At 41.4% G+C, this 16,828-nt stretch overlaps 1 protein-coding gene across 6 annotated transcripts in view; it reads left to right on the forward strand.

Annotated features, from left to right (window-relative positions):
• The window catches only part of RARB (retinoic acid receptor beta), a 724,626-nt gene that overhangs the window by 576,486 nt on the left and 131,312 nt on the right, over positions 1-16,828 (forward strand). For 4 of the 6 annotated variants that reach the window (XM_077865432.1, XM_077865439.1, XM_077865433.1 and 1 more), the window contains one exon: positions 7,352-7,500. In XM_077865432.1, the coding sequence (XP_077721558.1) occupies positions 7,352-7,500 (149 nt within the window). Of the gene's footprint in view, positions 1-7,351; positions 7,501-8,484; positions 8,548-11,941; positions 12,027-16,828 lie in introns of those variants that run through there. The other 2 variants (XM_077865435.1, XM_077865434.1) reach the window with 2 other exon arrangements.

A 16,828-nucleotide genomic window follows, 5' to 3' on the forward strand; every position in this document is an offset into this window, starting at 1 on the left:
GACTTTCTCCCTAATGTATGTGAGCTGTGGGCCCTGCAATCCTGCAGTGAATCCACAGAAAAAGGGGGAAAAAATCCAGACCGGCTCTCTTTGGTGCCAACAAAAATGAAGCCCCACTGAATGTTTTGACCAAATGCAACACTTTGCTATTCTCCCTTAATTAGCTGAAATTACTCCCTCCCACCGGGTCCCGGAGCTCTGGGCTCAAAATTCCCCCGGGGCCATGCAGGAAATGCCTTTTGCTTTACAACTCCTTTTTCTTTTAAGGTTCAGCTGCCCAGAGAGTGCATTAAAATACTGTCTTAATCATCCGAAGGTTCTAGTAAAGAGGCAGGGCTCTCATAACGTTTGATGCCTGCCTGCTGCTAATCAGGCCCCACATAAAATCCTGAAATCTGTCAACATGGTTTAGGCAGCACTAAATTAGTTCTCACAAAGGGGAAAAAAAAATAGTATACTGTGCTCTCTCTTAAAAATGTTATCTGCTACTTAATCTAACCTTTAGAAAAATGCCAAGCATGTTAGGAATCGTGAAGGGAGCTATTGTTGGAGACTTTCTGTGTGTTTAAATGACACTCAGGTGTGTTGTAACAACAAGGACATTTATACTGTGTTTTCTCAGGTGAGTTAGGTTCGCAAGTGCCAAGTCCTTTTAAACAGGCAACAGCGTTAATTCTTTTCTTTTTCTTTTCTTTTCTTTTTTTTTTTTTTTTTTTTTTTTGGTTTTCTTTTCTTTGGGGGCATGAATTCACTCCCAGGGTTGGGGCAGTCACTTGGGAGCGCTGGTATTGTGCATTCACGCCGGCTCAGTCGGTGGAGATTCCCTTTACTTTGTTTTTGTTTTGTCTGCCGAGCCCTGGAGTCGAAGGCCCTCAGAGTGGGTCTCCTCCGTGCCACCTGCTCCCAGGAAGGGAGGCATAGCGGCCGGACAGCCCGGGTTAGAAACTTCTACAGCAGCTTGACAGAGTAGTTTTATGTCGAGTCCGGCTTTCCTTTTCCTTTAAGGTGTCGCTTGCGTTTCAAGCATCTTATTCTTTATTCCCTTTTTTCCAAAAATTCACTTTGTGTGCATGTGTTTTTTTTTCTCCTAGGGACGTGTTTTTATTGGATTTTGTCACCCCCCCAAGGGGCTGGGGCGAGGGAGTTAGAAACGGTCCTTTACCTAGAGAGTCTGAAAGTCACTAATTTAAAGCAAATGCCTCCCCCCGCCCAGGAATGCTGTTGCTGGTTGCTGATCTGGATCACACTTTGAGGAATATTCATTCATTCTTTTAAAAAGATTTTATTTATTTGAGAGACACAGAGAGAGAGAGGCAGAGACACAGGCAGAGGGAGAAGCAGGCTCCATGCAGGGAGCCCGATGTGGGACTCGATCCCGGGACTCCAGGATCATGCCGTGATCTGAAGGCAGGTGCCAAACCGCTGAGCCACCCAGGGATCACAAGGAACAATAATTTAAAGGCAAACAAGACCTGTAATGAATTTTTTCCAGAAGGAAGGTGATTCTAGCTTTGTTTCCCCAGTGACAGCCATCTTTACATTGCGGGGATGGAAAGGTCTCAAATAGGGGCTAGAAGCTTCTGTCAGTGCAGGTTTGAGTTCAGCTCACTCTCTCCTTTTGCATGTGTGCAGCCCAGAGAAGCCCCCTCAGCACCCCTGGTGCTGACTCTGCTCTGGGCAGGGACCCACGGAGCCAAGCATCCATCTCACTCGAGGAGCAGAAGTTCCTGTGTCTTGGCCATTCCCTGACAAAGCAAGGCAGCCCATCTGGTTAGCAGTTTGGATGCCACATTGGAGGCTGCTGCTTACTGGGGATGCACTCACCAGACAGACTGAGTAAGTCAATAAGTAAGCAAGGAAATAAATAAAAGCAGGAGGCAAAAAAACAGATCCAAATTATTCCTCAAAGACTGCTTCCCCAAACTGAAATCACATCAGGATGGCTGGAGTGCAGTTGTTTTATTGAATGACACAAGCCTCTTTCCCCCTGGGAAGTCTAAAAACTGCTTTTTTGGCCTGCCTGAGATCGCTGAATGAGCTAATACAGGACACATTGTCTGCTGAGCCTGCAGAGTTTTCGAGCAAAAATTTTATCATTCCATAGACTGATTGTGCTTGCCTGGAATAAGGAACAAAATGTTTGAGACCTCTCAAGGGCATTTGATGAATCTAACTCTAATTTAAAGGGACTAATAGATTATTGATTTAAGCAGGATGACAGTGAACAGATCAATGGCCAAGCACTGTGTAGCTCTCTTAAATACCAACAATGGCTAGTGAGAGGGAAGCTATAGGCTGCCCCCCCTCCCTGGTTTCCCATTGTCTTTATTGGTGGTGCTGCTAAGGGGTGGGTGGGGGGTGGGAGGAGGTAGGGACAGGAGGGGAAGGGGATCGCTGATAAACTTTGCCAAAGTATATTTTACTGAAAAGTCCAGAGGTTGCGTTAAAGTACAAATGTGCGTTTATACTGATGCCATATCCTGGTTGTAATTCTAGAACTTGTCTTGACGAGTTTGCTTAAGGCTAGCTTTGGCATTCAACCATACCACAGAGATTTGCTTTTCTGTTTTTGCTTTGCATTGTTCTCTGTGGTATAGACCACACAAAGGAAATACAGGACCATCGATTATCAATTTGGAGGGGATATTTGAGTGTATATATAGCACCAGTATTGAATTCTTTACCACCAGTGGGACAATTTTTCTGAAGATGATTATTTCTTGTCATATATGTCTTTTCTATTTATGTTTGTATGGGATTCATTTATGGCATTTGTAGGACTCAGATTACAAACCTCAATAGAAAGAATTCATTCATCCTTCAAAACACAGCCTGGTCACTTCCTCTGGGAAGTCTCCTGTGATTTCTCTGGGCTCAATAAGGCTTTTAGCTCTCCATGTCATTGTATTTTATCAGTGGTTCCCAAACTGCTACGTTTTGGACTCACCTGGGATGTTTTTTGTTTTTGTTTTTAACACCGATATCTGACTCCCACTCTCAGACATTCTGGCATAATAGTTTTGGGGTACAACCTGGGCATTAAAATGTTTAAAAGCTCCCTACATGGGTCTAATGTAAAATCAGGTTAGAGAACTGTCTGTATCATATTCTCATTGTTGGTTTACTATCCATCAGGCGAAACCATCAAGGCTAAGGCATTATACCCATTATACCGTGCACCATCCATAGAATATAACACAATGCCTGGCATACTCTGGTCACTCCAAAAATGATTGAACACGTGAACATCCACTGCACAAATATGGAAAGGTTCATACAAACATTACTGCTGAAACCACCACAGCTTTATTTTTTTATTTTATTTTATTTTTATTTATTTATTTATTTTTATTTATTTATGATAGTCACAGAGAGAGAGAGAGAGAGAGAGAGAGAGGCAGAGACATAGGCAGAGGGAGAAGCAGGCTCCGTGCACCGGGAGCCTGATGTGGGATTCGATCCCGGGTCTCCAGGATTGTGCCCTGGGCCAAAGGCAGGCACCAAACCGCTGTGCCACACAGGGATCCCTATTTTTTTATTTTATTTAAAAAATTTTATTTATTCATGAGAAACACACAAAGAGAGGTAGAGAAGCAGACCCCTGGCAGGGAGCCTGATGTGGGACTCCATCCCCGGACCAGGATCACGTCCTGGGCCGAGGGCAGATGCTCAACCACTGAACCACCCAGGCGTCCCTCACCACAGCTTTAATAAAAGTCTAGAGCCATCACTATTGGTTGGTTACAACAGAACTTCTCCATTCATGGCAACTGCTCAGGAAAAGCATTCTGGATTCATTTGTTTGTTTTAAGCAACTCTTATCCATAGAAAAAGGCTTTTACCAAACCTTGTAAAATGTTTTGGGGTTTTTAAGGTCTCCCCGTTTTTCAAAAGTGTGCTTTGCCCTAAATTTCTTGGGAATTAAATTGCCCAAGTTCTGCTTCCTCTCTTTGGGAGGGTGAAATGCTGGATTCCCTTTAGGACATGTATTTGAAGTGACATATTTATGGAAATTACCACCCACTTTTGAAATTCAGGGCATAACTCTGACAGCTGAATCCAGCCCTAACAGAATTCTATTTACAACTTTCCTAGACAAGCCAGATTAGCTGTTCTACACGAGCGAATACACGAGCAAGTAGAACATTAAAACACACACACCCCACATTGCTTCTGTGGAGAACACAATGCAGGATTGATCATGCTGGTGATGACACAATTCTTTCAGAGTTGTTGAAACACTTGGGTGGAAGCAGAGCCATACAAATAAAACTAATCCAAGAGTTTGGGGAGGCATTTAGGGAAGGACTCCTTATGTTGATGTATTGGGAATGACATAGCCTTTCTAGAAGTCAGTTTATCAATGTGAATTAAAAACTAACAAAATATTTCTAAATAACCATACCTTTTGAGCTAGTAATTCGGCTTCTGAGAATCTATCTTAAATAGGCATGTGCTGAGATTAGCTACAAAGAGTTTCATCATAATGGAAACTGTTTTGCAGGAAAAATATTTATGGACATAGAAATAAACTCATGACATAAGTTAAACAGAGTCCCAAACAAAATCTATGCTATAAATCCACGTTAGTAAACAAACACACCAAAATCATTTATCTGCATAGAAAAGTGGTTTGGAAAGATGTATGCTAAGGTGATAACAATGTTTTTCTCTAAGCAGAAGGTTTGGGGTGATTCTCTGCATGTTTGTTTTTCTTACATTTTAACAAAGAGCGATAAATTATTCTGTACTTTTAACAAGTACTGTTTTCTTGTTGATGTCATTATTACTAATTTGCTTTCAGTGAAGCTGATTAGTGTGTGGACTGCTTTTGCATTTACAGCTTGGTAGCTGATCTGATAGGCCTTAGTGACATCTCAGATGCCAACCTTTATGTAGCATACTTGTCATAATTGTGCCAAACTACCCAGAGTAAGGGCTGTCTTCGTCCCGGATGTCTTGCTTCTAACCAGTAAGGACTGTAATAGATTTATCTCCTAGACCTGCATTACTGTAATGAATTCATTCCAAGATACTTCTGAATTATGAAAATACTGTAATTATAGTTGATTCTACTCCAAAATGGATAATTAACTTTTTAAGGAAGCAAATGAGTATATGAAAGCTCTTTGATTTGTAATTGTGTTACCCTAACACATTAGAGGGGCACTTGGTACTTAGAATGAAGAAGCATAAGGAATAGGGAAAAGTTCATGTATTAATTCAACAAATATTTATCGATAGCCTATCTACCATTTATTGATAACCTACCTGGCACCTAAGAAGAGGTGCCAGGATCTCTTCTTGGCCTGGAACATAGTTGTAAATGATGCAGTTAAGTTCCTTGGCCTCATGAAACCCATAGTTGGAAGGTAACAGAGGTAGAATATAAAATTGTACATAGGGGGATTGCTGGGTGGCTCAGCGGTTTCGCGCCTGCCTTTGGCCCAGGGCGCGATCCTGGAGTCCCGGGATCGAGTCCCGCGTCGGGCTCCCGGCATGGAGCCTGCTTCTCCCTCTGCCTGCGTCTCTGCCTCTCTCTCTCTCTATGTCTATCATAAATAAATAAATAAAAATAAATCTTTAAAATAAAATAAAATAAAATTGTACATAGACTTTCTAAACTTTGATACTAGGTAGGGTTTTGCAGAAAATAATGTGTAGTGATTAGGAGCGGGGAGGAGCATTTTACTTAGAAAAGCCATCTCTGAGGAGGTGACATTTGCTTTAAGATTTAAGAAATGAAACGGAACCAGATGTGTGAAGTCTGAGGATATCCAGGTGGGGGAAATGGTAAGCAGCCTACATTGGTATGAGATCTTGGCCTATCCAAGAGCTGGCATAGAAGCCAAGTATTTAGAAGTTGATAAATTAGAATGATTGAATTCAGTGATGTTGATGTTGCGAGGGGCCATATCCTAAAGAGCCTTATTGAACACAGCAGTGAGATTGACTTTGACCTAACTGGTGACTCTTGGAGGGCCTTAGACATGTAAGGGAGAGGGATTGCTTTTAACTTTTTGAACAGTTATCTGACTATGTATTTGAAGAAGGGATCCTAGGATAGAAGCACAGACACAGGGAGACCATTGAAGAGGCTGTGGTAGTAGCTCAGGTGAGAGGTGATGGTGGCCTGCTAGCCTAGCATGGTAGCAGGATTATGAGATGAGGATGGATTCACAGAGTGTGTAAGGAGTAGAGTTGCCCTGACTTCCTGAAGGTTTGTCTATAGGACAATAAAGTCAGTGGAATGCCTAGTCTGGAGATTGTGAGTAATGGAACAACTGGAAATCTTATAATGTGGGGGCTATCCTGTATATTGTAGAGAAATTTGGAGATTGGAATATTCTGGAACATTATTTGATGACTTTGAGTCACACCCTCCCTTCTCCATTACCTTCAAACTTTATTTGCATTTTTGCCTGTGGTTGGAGAAGGGCCAGGTCTTGCTTTGACTTGGAACGTAAATCTGAAGAGAAGGGATGGGAGAGCCATTGGGTCTTAAATTTTATGTATTCCTATTTGGGTGTTTAGAAAAACGAAATGGGGAATACTATATTTTTAAATCTAGGACAAAGAGCAGTGTGACTCTGCCGTCATCAGCATATGCTTCTCAAACATTAATTGTATATTTGGCAATCTGAGAGTTTTGTTAAAATGCAGATTCTGATTCCCTCGGCCTGGGCTGGTCCTGATGCTATGTTTGCTGATAATCTCTGAGGTGATGCTGTGCTGCTGGTCCAAGGAGCAGTCCTGGCGTAGTAGCAGAGGTCTTCCGGGTGCTGTTATTAGTGGAGATCCGTCATGGCTGCATGCTACAGGCCCTCCTCATATGCTTGTCACATGGCTGCTATGGCATTTTCTTGATTTGTCCTAGGAAATTTACTTTTGGTTGAGTGAGCAACAGGGTCAAAGAAGTCCTTTCAGAGACTACATGATTCAGAAGCTAGGGGAAACAGAAGAGCAGAAAGAGCTTGGGGTTTGCAGTGTGAAGATCTGACTTTGTGTCTTGGCTCTACCACTGGGCCTGTTCATGTCGGAGGAGTCTTGGCACTCCTCTGAGTTTGTTTCTCTCGAGGGCAGCAGGGTCCTAAAATCATCTCCCTCACAGTGCTGAGGTACGCTGTGAAGAAGAGAGGTGAATGGGCTTGCTCTGTGAACTACAGAGCACCACGTCGATGTCCATATCCCCACTGCTGTGCCTACAATGACGAGTGTTTCTGTGGGCCTATCCTTGCTGGTGTTCTTGCTGGATTGGGAGCAGAGACCTATGATTCCGCTGGTGAAAAAGAAATGACACATTTTCTCTTTTCTCTCCTTCCCCTTACTCCCCACCCCGTCTACACCACAGCGATTGAAACACAGAGCACCAGCTCCGAGGAACTGGTCCCAAGCCCTCCGTCTCCACTTCCTCCCCCTCGTGTGTACAAACCCTGCTTCGTCTGCCAGGACAAATCATCGGGGTACCACTATGGGGTCAGCGCCTGTGAGGGCTGTAAGGTGAGTATCCACGCTCCTGTGTCCTGTGGGGGTCACCTGCTCAGCTCCAGAAGCAGGTTGCTTTTCCACCTGTAATGCCACCTCTGGTGTGATGGTCTCAGCTGGACTTGATGGTTTAATTTCTTCCTTATATCTCATGAGTTAAAAATTCCTTAACTTCTGCAAATGACTGATTGGGGCCAAATGTTCTGGGGCCCTTAAAATAACATAACAGTTCTTTGCAGGTAACAAGAGCTTTTTGAAGGAGTCCTGAAAAGCATCATCCTGTTTCTCTTTAAAACGTGCCGTCTGCTGTCTTTGTAGTTTTATTTTATTTTTAAATATGACTGACAATCCACTAAATCAACTTGCTGAGAATCCAAGGTTGAAATTGGGATTTATCTTCTGGCTGTTTCCTCAGCCCTGTGGCCTTTGAATTACAGTTTGATTTTCAGCCTGTAGGGACTTGCTACTGTGTGCATGTCATAAATTCAGGAGAGCTGGATTTAACGTTCCAGCCTGCAGAGTAGTGGAGGCTGAACATGTGTCAAAGAGGGTATGGCTGCTTTGAATCAAGCTAGACAATTGCTATCGAGTCCAACAGTCTTAATTGAATGAGAGAGCTGCTTTTTTTTTTTTTTTTGAAAGAGAGAAAAGAAACAGAATGACTTCATAGACAAGTCCAACTCATCCACAGATAGTTTTTCAAAGGAACTATTGCTGTCTAGAGCTAGCCCTTCCCTAGATAGATAGCTTCTTTATGGTCTGTCCTACAGTTGGTCAGACCTGTTCTTTATATAGCTCCATTGGATGATTCTTTGTAGTGGTAAACATGTTGCAATAACATTACAGGTGCTCCCCTCAGGTGCTCTGTGGCATTTTGTATTTGGCTTGTCAGAGCTAGCTTCATTGTCATTGTATGTCTGGGTTAGGCACTGTGATGTAACAACCATCCTAAGGCTGAATGGCTTAACACAGCCACTTTTCATTCAGCCTACAGTTCTATGTGGTAGCACTTGAGGCCAGCCTCCTCTGGATGGTCACCTGCTCTCAGCCATGCTATCTCTGGTCAGCTGTGGGTTCACTAGCTGGATGTGTTTCTGGGGGTTGCAGAGGGCACTTGTTGGCTGATGACTCTTGGTGCGCCCCCATATGGTGTCTCATGCCTATTGGGCTGGTACTGGCTTATTTGCACTGGCAGGGTTCCAGAAGAAAGAACAGAGGCATCCAAGATCTCCTGAGGCCTAGGCTCATGTATGGCACACCGTCACCGCTGACACATTCTGTTGGCCAAAGTAAGACATAAGGCCAGTGATACTTGGGAAGGTAGAAATATAAACTCAACTTTCTAATGCAAGGTGCCGCAAAGTCACATTTTAAAAGACAGGAATATAGGAAAAGGAGAAACGGGGTCATTTTTGCATGAAGTCTACCACACTGAATGCCTTACTGTCCGTGACGAAGAGTTGGAGTCCTAGCTTGAGTGTGCAGAGCCTCACACACAGTCTGGCGTATAGTGGGTACTTTAAAGATATAGGCTGAACAAACACAGGAATGTCACTCAGCTCCTAAAAGAAATGATGTGAGTTTTCCCTTCTTTTCAAGCCACTTGAATAAACATGGATTACTGTACTGAGGAAGGCTAATTTAGAGAGCATCTCTCTCTCTGCCTTTGGGATTGTGTTGGTTGTTTTAAAGGAGTGTCTTTTCCTCTAGTAGCTTCAGATAAGGTGGTCAGGAAAGTTCACACAACTGCCACTTGGCAGCTGGAGAAAAAGCAAAACATTTGTGTGTCTAATTATTACTTTTATTATTGATTGCTAGCTGAACCTGCTTAAATGTATCTTGAGATTTGAGAAAGCCACAACCAAACACCAGTTTACTTTGCCCACTTGTACAACATATAAATAAACCCTTTCCTAGTGATCATTTGAAAGTTAAATCAAAAGACACTCTTTTATTTCAAAAAATGTTAAGTCATGTCCTGTCCAGAAATTGGAATGCAGTTATGTTCTAACTCAGCTTACCTGCTCCCATTATGTCCTAGGAAAAAGAAATTATCCAGCATCTCTCGTCCCTGCCAGATTCCAGGCCCTACAATATTCAGCTGTTTCACAGTCTGTACAGTACACACTGTTTTAATCAGCTCTTAGTCAGCTAATTCCCTGACCTCTTGCTTTAATTTTGAACTCTGATTCTTTTTAGGAAAAACCCCAACAAAAACAAAGTCCGTACCAGCACAGGCAACTTTGATAAACTTGGTGAAGCTGTTCAAAGTCATGTTATGGCATAACTTTGTAACAGAGTAAGAGGCCAAGAAGGCTGGCCAGACTTATTGAGGTTTGAGGGGTTCTGTATTGTGGGTACGTCTCTGAAAACGTGGACTGCCTTTCCCCTGGGTTTGTTGAGAAAGACTGGTCTGCGTTTTGGCTTACTGGGAAAATATAATTGTAGAATTCACAGAACTGAAAACCGTTAAGGCCAAAGTATAACGTAACAGCCGAAGGAGAAGAAATACAATTTAAAAAATTAACTATAACAGCATTTTTGAAAGTTACTAAGACAGTGCAAAATTTATTGTATAAAAAATAGAAAATTAAAACCACCATAGTTCTACCCTGGGAGAAAACCTCTGTTAAGTCTATTTTTTCTATGAATATATGTGTGTGTGTATTGTTATCTTTGGTTTTTATATATATATATATATATAAAAGAATTTTGTGCTGCATGCCGGTTTTAATCTGCTTTTTAAATTTAATAATCTTTCATGACCAAAATTTAAATAACTGCTTAAGTGTTTGTTGTTAGAACATTAATGAGTAATTTATGGTTATATCATAGTTTATTTAATGAATTCCCTGTTGTTCATTTAAGGTGTTTGCAGGTTTTCTCTGTTATAAATAATACTTTAATACATAACCTTGAGGTATACCTGTGATAATTTTTTTTAGGATAAATTATAAGAATTGGAATTCCTAGGTCATTGGCTTTGAATATTTTAAAGACTTTTGATACACATTGCCAAAATGCCCTCTAAAAGAGACATATCAATTTACGTTCTGTTAGTCTGTTAAAAGGTAATCATTTTAGAGACTATCTATTAGGAATCTATCCCATGTGATAATAAGCTAATGAATCAAGAAACAACTTCTCTTCTGGAGTTATGCCTATATTTCCTTTGGTTGTTTATAATGAGTCTAATACATGTTATCATTTTGGGCTCCCAGCAGATGGGAGCCTGATTGACCTATAAGGGCTGGCCTTTTTTGGCTAGAGATCAAAGATCACTCTTCTGGGTTTCCCAACCCAGAGCCTCTGCTCTAAAATAGGACTCTCCAACAGAACCTAGTTGACAGCTATAAGAAGTAATGCCCAAGGTGGCTTCAGTCTGTCATGATCAGGATGGCCTTATTGACTATTGTTTGCAGAAGACAACTTTCCACTTTCTTAAGGAACAGGTGGCAGTTTCAGACTCAGAATTTAATGAATAGGTTATGGTCCATCTCTGGGAATGGCCAGTGGCTACTGCATTGACATAATATTACCATGGCAACATAACCACTAAATGCGCCCCTGGGATGTCCCCTTTAGGGGATTTCCAGCTAAGCAATGGCAGTTTTTTGCAAGAGATACAGAGTACATAAAGTGAACATGTGTTGTGGTTAGCCAAGAGGGTTCAACAATATAAAGTGATAAAGTTGATTTTCATGTGTCCTTGAGAAACAGCTTCATTGCTCATAGCTAGAATTTATGCAAACTTTTGGCCTTCATCATATTTTATATTAATTATGGAGTTTAGAGTGAGAACACCAGGATTTAAATTCTAGTTAGGCTACTTAATAACTTTGTGACCTTGGGCAAACATCTTTAACTCTCAGTGTCTCTCTCTTCTCATCTGGAAAAACAGAGTTAATAATACTGCATATTTCATAATCTTGTGAGTATAAAGTGAGTTACTATGAAGCATACAGACAGTACCTGGCACATAGTAAATGGTATATACATTCGGTTATGGTTTATGTTATCATAAACTTAATGACTTTTGTACAGTGATGTAACATCAATTATACTCTTAGTATACTTTCTTGTAAGCTCTTTTAGCAATTCTCCATTTCTTTATACCAAAGATAAACACTGCCGCTTTTCTTCAAGACTCAAGTTAGGACCCAACCACTTCATGGAACTTACCCTGATTACTCCATTACAGGGGTTGGGAAATCATTTCTGTAAAGAACCAAAACATTTTAGGCTATGAAGGCCATCTGGTCTCTGTCACAACTACTCAACTCTGTCATTATAGTATGAAAGGAGCCAAAGATAGTATGTTAAAGAATGGCCATGGGCATGTTTCAATAAAACTTTATTTATAATAATAAGCTGTGGGACACACTTGGCCCTTGGGCCTGGTTTCCTGAGCTCTGCTAAAGTACATGGTGATATGCTCTTTTTTTTTTACAATATCTAAAACTCAGAAGCTGATGGTCCAAAGCACTCATGCCAGAGGAGCCAGCCAGTTGTTTCTTGTGGACTGCAGCACAGGGAATGCGGTACTTCTTCCCCATTTCCTTCAGAAATGGTGTTTAACAAAAATTGATGTCCACTTGCCCAGAGCTCCCCAGTGGGAGCTTTAAGACTAGTCTCTGTTTTTACTCCATCCCCTCATTCCAACTCAGCTCCTACTTCTTTATCATCCAAAGTCAGAGAAATTAGCTTCCAGAAACACCTAGAATCTTACTTTGGAGAGGTTTGTGGGATGTATTCTATGAACTACGGTGTTGGTAAGATTTTCTTGCTTAAAAAAATAACCTAAATGTTGTTGGCTTAAACAATAGGCATGAATCGTTGGTCACAATTCTGTGCAGGTTTTCTTATCTTGGAGGGCTTGTCTTGAGTCAGGTGGTTTAGATGGCCTCATATGACTGGGTCCTTGGCAGGATGACTGGATCCTCTTCACATGTTATCAGTTCTCATCCATTAGCCTAGCCTGGACTTGTTCACATGGTGGTGGATGGGTTGCCATCAGTAAGAGAGGATGAGCACCAACGTGCAAACCTCTGGTTGCATCACATTTGCTCACGTCCCATTGGTGAAACAAGTTATGTGGTGAAGTTACATGGTCTGATGGGTGGAGAAATTGACTCCACCTTTGAAGGGGAAAGTGGCAAAGTGACCTTGCAAAAGAGTGAGTATATTAGAGCTGGCATTTGATTACATACCATCCTCAAGTCCTGATTTCATGTGTAAGTCTGTTCTGACATCTGGATTCACCATCCCTTCATCTGTTAGCAGATAATTATTGAACACCTACTAAGTTCCAGGGCCTTTGCCAGACACTGGAGATACAACGCCAGAGACATGTTCCTCCTGGACCTTACTGTCTCATGCAAATGACATACAGATGATATCTGTATTGAGTTGGAAGAAAAGGGACAGAAAGACTGGTAAACAACAGTGGAGAGGTACCTGATTTACTGGGGAGTCAGAGGAAGTCTTATGACCAGCTTTGTGAGTAACAGGGAAAAGTGTTTCAGGGCAGAAACTGAGTACTTGGAATCCAGGACTATTTCTTCCTTTCTTTGCTGTATCCTTTGCCTTCCTTTCTTTGCTGCTCTGGGCCTCAACAGATTTATAAAACTCACATTCACAAGTTTGAACCCAGTCCTACGCCAAATACAGTGGTAAAGTTATTTCTGACTAATTAATTATGTGCAGTATTGTACTCATTTCTTGTTAGGGATGGCTAATATGATACGGGTATTTATAAGTTGAGGGGTGGGTAAGGGGAAGGAGAAAACTGCCCTTGTTGGGTATCTTCTCTATACCAGGCATTGGGGCATTGTATACTCTTATTTATTTATCACAAGAGCACAGTAGGGGATAGGCTCAATAATACCCATTTTACAGATGAGGAAACTGAGTTTCAGAGAGGTAATGGAACTTGGCTAAATTCACACAGCTAGTCTTTTCGAGGGCAGGGATTGAACTCCTAGGGCTGCTGGAAGACATTCATTCCCCTGCTTTTGCCACATTGAAACAGAAGGCGGGAAGCAGTGATATGTTATGTTCTGGAGTGGGGGGTCTCATTAAAAACAGGTGGGGGTATCGTCTCAATCATTTCATAAAAGAAATGACATTTCTGTAACAAAAAGTAAAAGAAAGAAGAGCGCGCAAGGCAGTCTTTCCCAAGAAGGGATGGTTAACAGACATGACCCACCCACGGGCACAGTCCCAAATGCTGCTTTGTCCCTGTTTGCTCTGCTCTGCCATTGATGGGTGGGAACTTCCCATCCATAAGCTGGCGTTGGGGAGCCTCTGTCCAGCTCCCATGGAGAGCCTCCGGGTGCCGCCATGATGGTGCGCCTTCCCCACAAGGGCACAGAGGAAATGCTTGCTCAAGGTCACACTGGTAGCCTTCTATTTAAAGCCGCCTTTAAGAGTTTAGACTCCACTAGCCCCCTCAGTCCCTCAGGGCTAATTTTGTCCATTTTCTCATCTGCCTTTGTTTTCTTTGCTGCTGAAGAAGGGAGGCCCTCATCTCCATGACAGTTGGGCTGCTGGGCTGTTTTTTTCCTGGCAGACAGCAAAGTAGTATGCTCTGTCACAAAAAGTTTTGCAATCAGGAAGATGGATGTCTGCACTTAATTTTAGACCTTCTATTAAATACTACAAATGTGCTTAATGATTTTATTTGACCAAGGGCATTTAAAACAACTTTTTTTTTCCTGGTTTTTTTTTTTTTTTTTTTCCGTTTTTTCCGTTTTTGTGGTTTTAATTGGCATGGATAAACATGAACATTGTGCTCTGTCTGGAGACCATTTCTGGCTTTGCTGCCCTGAGAGTTGCTTCTGTTCAGAGTTTCCTGCAGTATTGAGCCCCCAGAACGATATACCATGCTAAAGGCAAGAACAAAATCTGGACAATGTCTGCACTGCATGCTTTAATAGCTGAAAGTGAATTGTGAAGCTTGCCATTAAGTTCGTTATCATAGTTCTTGAACTGCACAAAGTAGGTCCTCTAGTAGACCCAAAGAGCTATTCTCCTTATTAACATCGGCTAACAGTGGAGAATTGACTTATTCTCTCATTAATCAGACATCTATTAAACAACTTCTGAGATAGGCTGTAGGTGTATGTTGTTCCCAAAGTTGTATCCCAGTGTTTATAAGGTACATAGGTCAGTGCCTGTTGGGTACATGGTAAATATTTATGGCCTGAATGGATGAATGAAAAGCAGGGAGACAAACAGTGCATGTACCATGTGCCGGGACACCTAGGGGGTTTGGTGAGTGCAGAGACAGAGCCTCCCATCCCTCTGATACGTTCAGGGAAGACTTTATACAAGAGACGATTTTATAGATGTAGAGGCAATTTCTAGATGGGAAAAGGGAGAGAAGAGTTCGAGGCACAGGTTGAAGACAAGAGTACTTGGAATAGCCTATGAAGAATTATGTGGAAAATGAAATTTATCCATTCTGTTGACATCAGTTTTGCATAGCCCTGTGCAAGCCACTGGGGATCTGCCAGGCTTTTTTTTTTTTTTTTTTTTAATTTTTTATTTAAATTCAATTTGCCAACATAGTATAACACCCAGTGCTCATCCCATTAAGTGCCCTCCTTAGTGCCCATCACCGAGTCATCCTATCTCCCTACCCCCCTCCCTTTCCACAACCATTCGTTTCCCAGATTTAGGAGTCTCTCATGGTTTGTCTTCCTCTCTAATTTTTCCCCATTCAGTTTCTCTCATTTCCCTTATAGTCCCTTTCACTGTTTCTTGTATTCCACATATCAGTGAAACCATATGATGATTGTCCTTCTCTGATTGACTTACTTCACTCAGCATAATACCCTCCAGTTCATCCATGTCAAAGCAAATGGTAGGTACTAGTCCTTTCTGATGGCTGAGTAATATTCCATTGTACATATATACCATATCTTCTTTATCCATTCATCTGTCGAAGGACATCATGGCTCCTTCTACAGTTTGGCCATTGTGGACATTGCTGCTGTGAACATTGGGGTGCAGGTGTCCCAGGGTTGCACTACATCAGTATCTTTGGGGTAACTAACCTATAATGCAATTGCTCAGCCAGGCTTTAAAGACACTCTGGAGGACTCATTGCATATCATTTCCTCAAAAAGCCTTTTCCCAAACCCCCTTCGATATTTTTTATTGTTCTCCTTTGTAGCACTTCACTGCAACTGGAAGCAGCTTATTATTTATGGAGTCATTGGTTTGATACCAGCCTCTTCTTTCAGACTAGAAGTGGGCTGGGGCTGGGCTCAGTGCCTAGCACAGTGCTCTGCACCTCATAGGGCCTCAGTGCATGAAGGATTTTCATCACCAATTAGTTCTAATTATATAGTAATACAGTAATATATGACATAATCAAGCAGGTATATAATTCTGTGGTAATGCACATAGTAGTATAATTTTATACATCCTATCTAATTAATTGCATCTAATTATATAGGGTTGATGATGCGTTATTGAAAACTTTTATAAAACTTATAAACAGGAAAAAGCTTTTCACGACCAGAGTGCAGCTCATTTTCTTAATAATTCCTGCCTTCTACCTCAGAGTTAACCCTTCTGTGCAAAAGATTTATCTTTTCTTTGATGCCATCCGGAAGCAAACTGTTACGGCTAGCAACTAGAATGATATACTCAAGAACACCATGGGCTCTTAGTGCTTTAAAAGAAATAAAAATCTCAACATCTAGAATCTGCTCCCATGTGGAGAAACATCAAGACCGCTGAAATGGCAATCTGGCTTTTCCCAGTAATAGATCCTACTGAAGGAGAAAATACTTTTCTTCTTCTGGATAAATGTTCTAAATTGAGAAATCATTTTGGTTTGAAAAGGCAGAAAGGTCTTTTTTTTTTTTTTTCCTGGCATATGAATAAACAGGAAGTGGAGGGTATATTTTGAATTAGCCTGCAACTCTGTATTTTTCTTTGCTCCTGCTATATTGGTAAAATACTTTATTTAATTTAGTGGTTTTAAATGGTTCATACATTTTCTAATTGTTAAAAGTTCATAAATGCTTGTTGAAATGCTCACTTTGCTTGTATTTAAAAATATCTGGAGCACTTTCATTGGCCATTTTAGTTACATCAAACAAGGTAAAGGTCCAACATTTTTGGTGAGAGTTTTACCTCCGTCATACAGTAGAGAAGCAGTTCCCAATATTCATGTCATAGTTAACCTGTTGCTTTGAAAATGGCTTACCTCCCAGGGATGTCTCAAGTGTCTGTTTCATGTTTTGGTCAGTTAAAAAAAAATCACCAAAAACCAACACTATTTTTTTCTGATTTAAAGCAAATGGTGGGAAGGTGGGAGGAAGCAAAA

Source organism: Canis aureus, chromosome 22, assembly GCF_053574225.1.
Source record: "Canis aureus isolate CA01 chromosome 22, VMU_Caureus_v.1.0, whole genome shotgun sequence".
In the NCBI taxonomy this organism is placed as follows: Eukaryota; Metazoa; Chordata; class Mammalia; order Carnivora; family Canidae; genus Canis; species Canis aureus.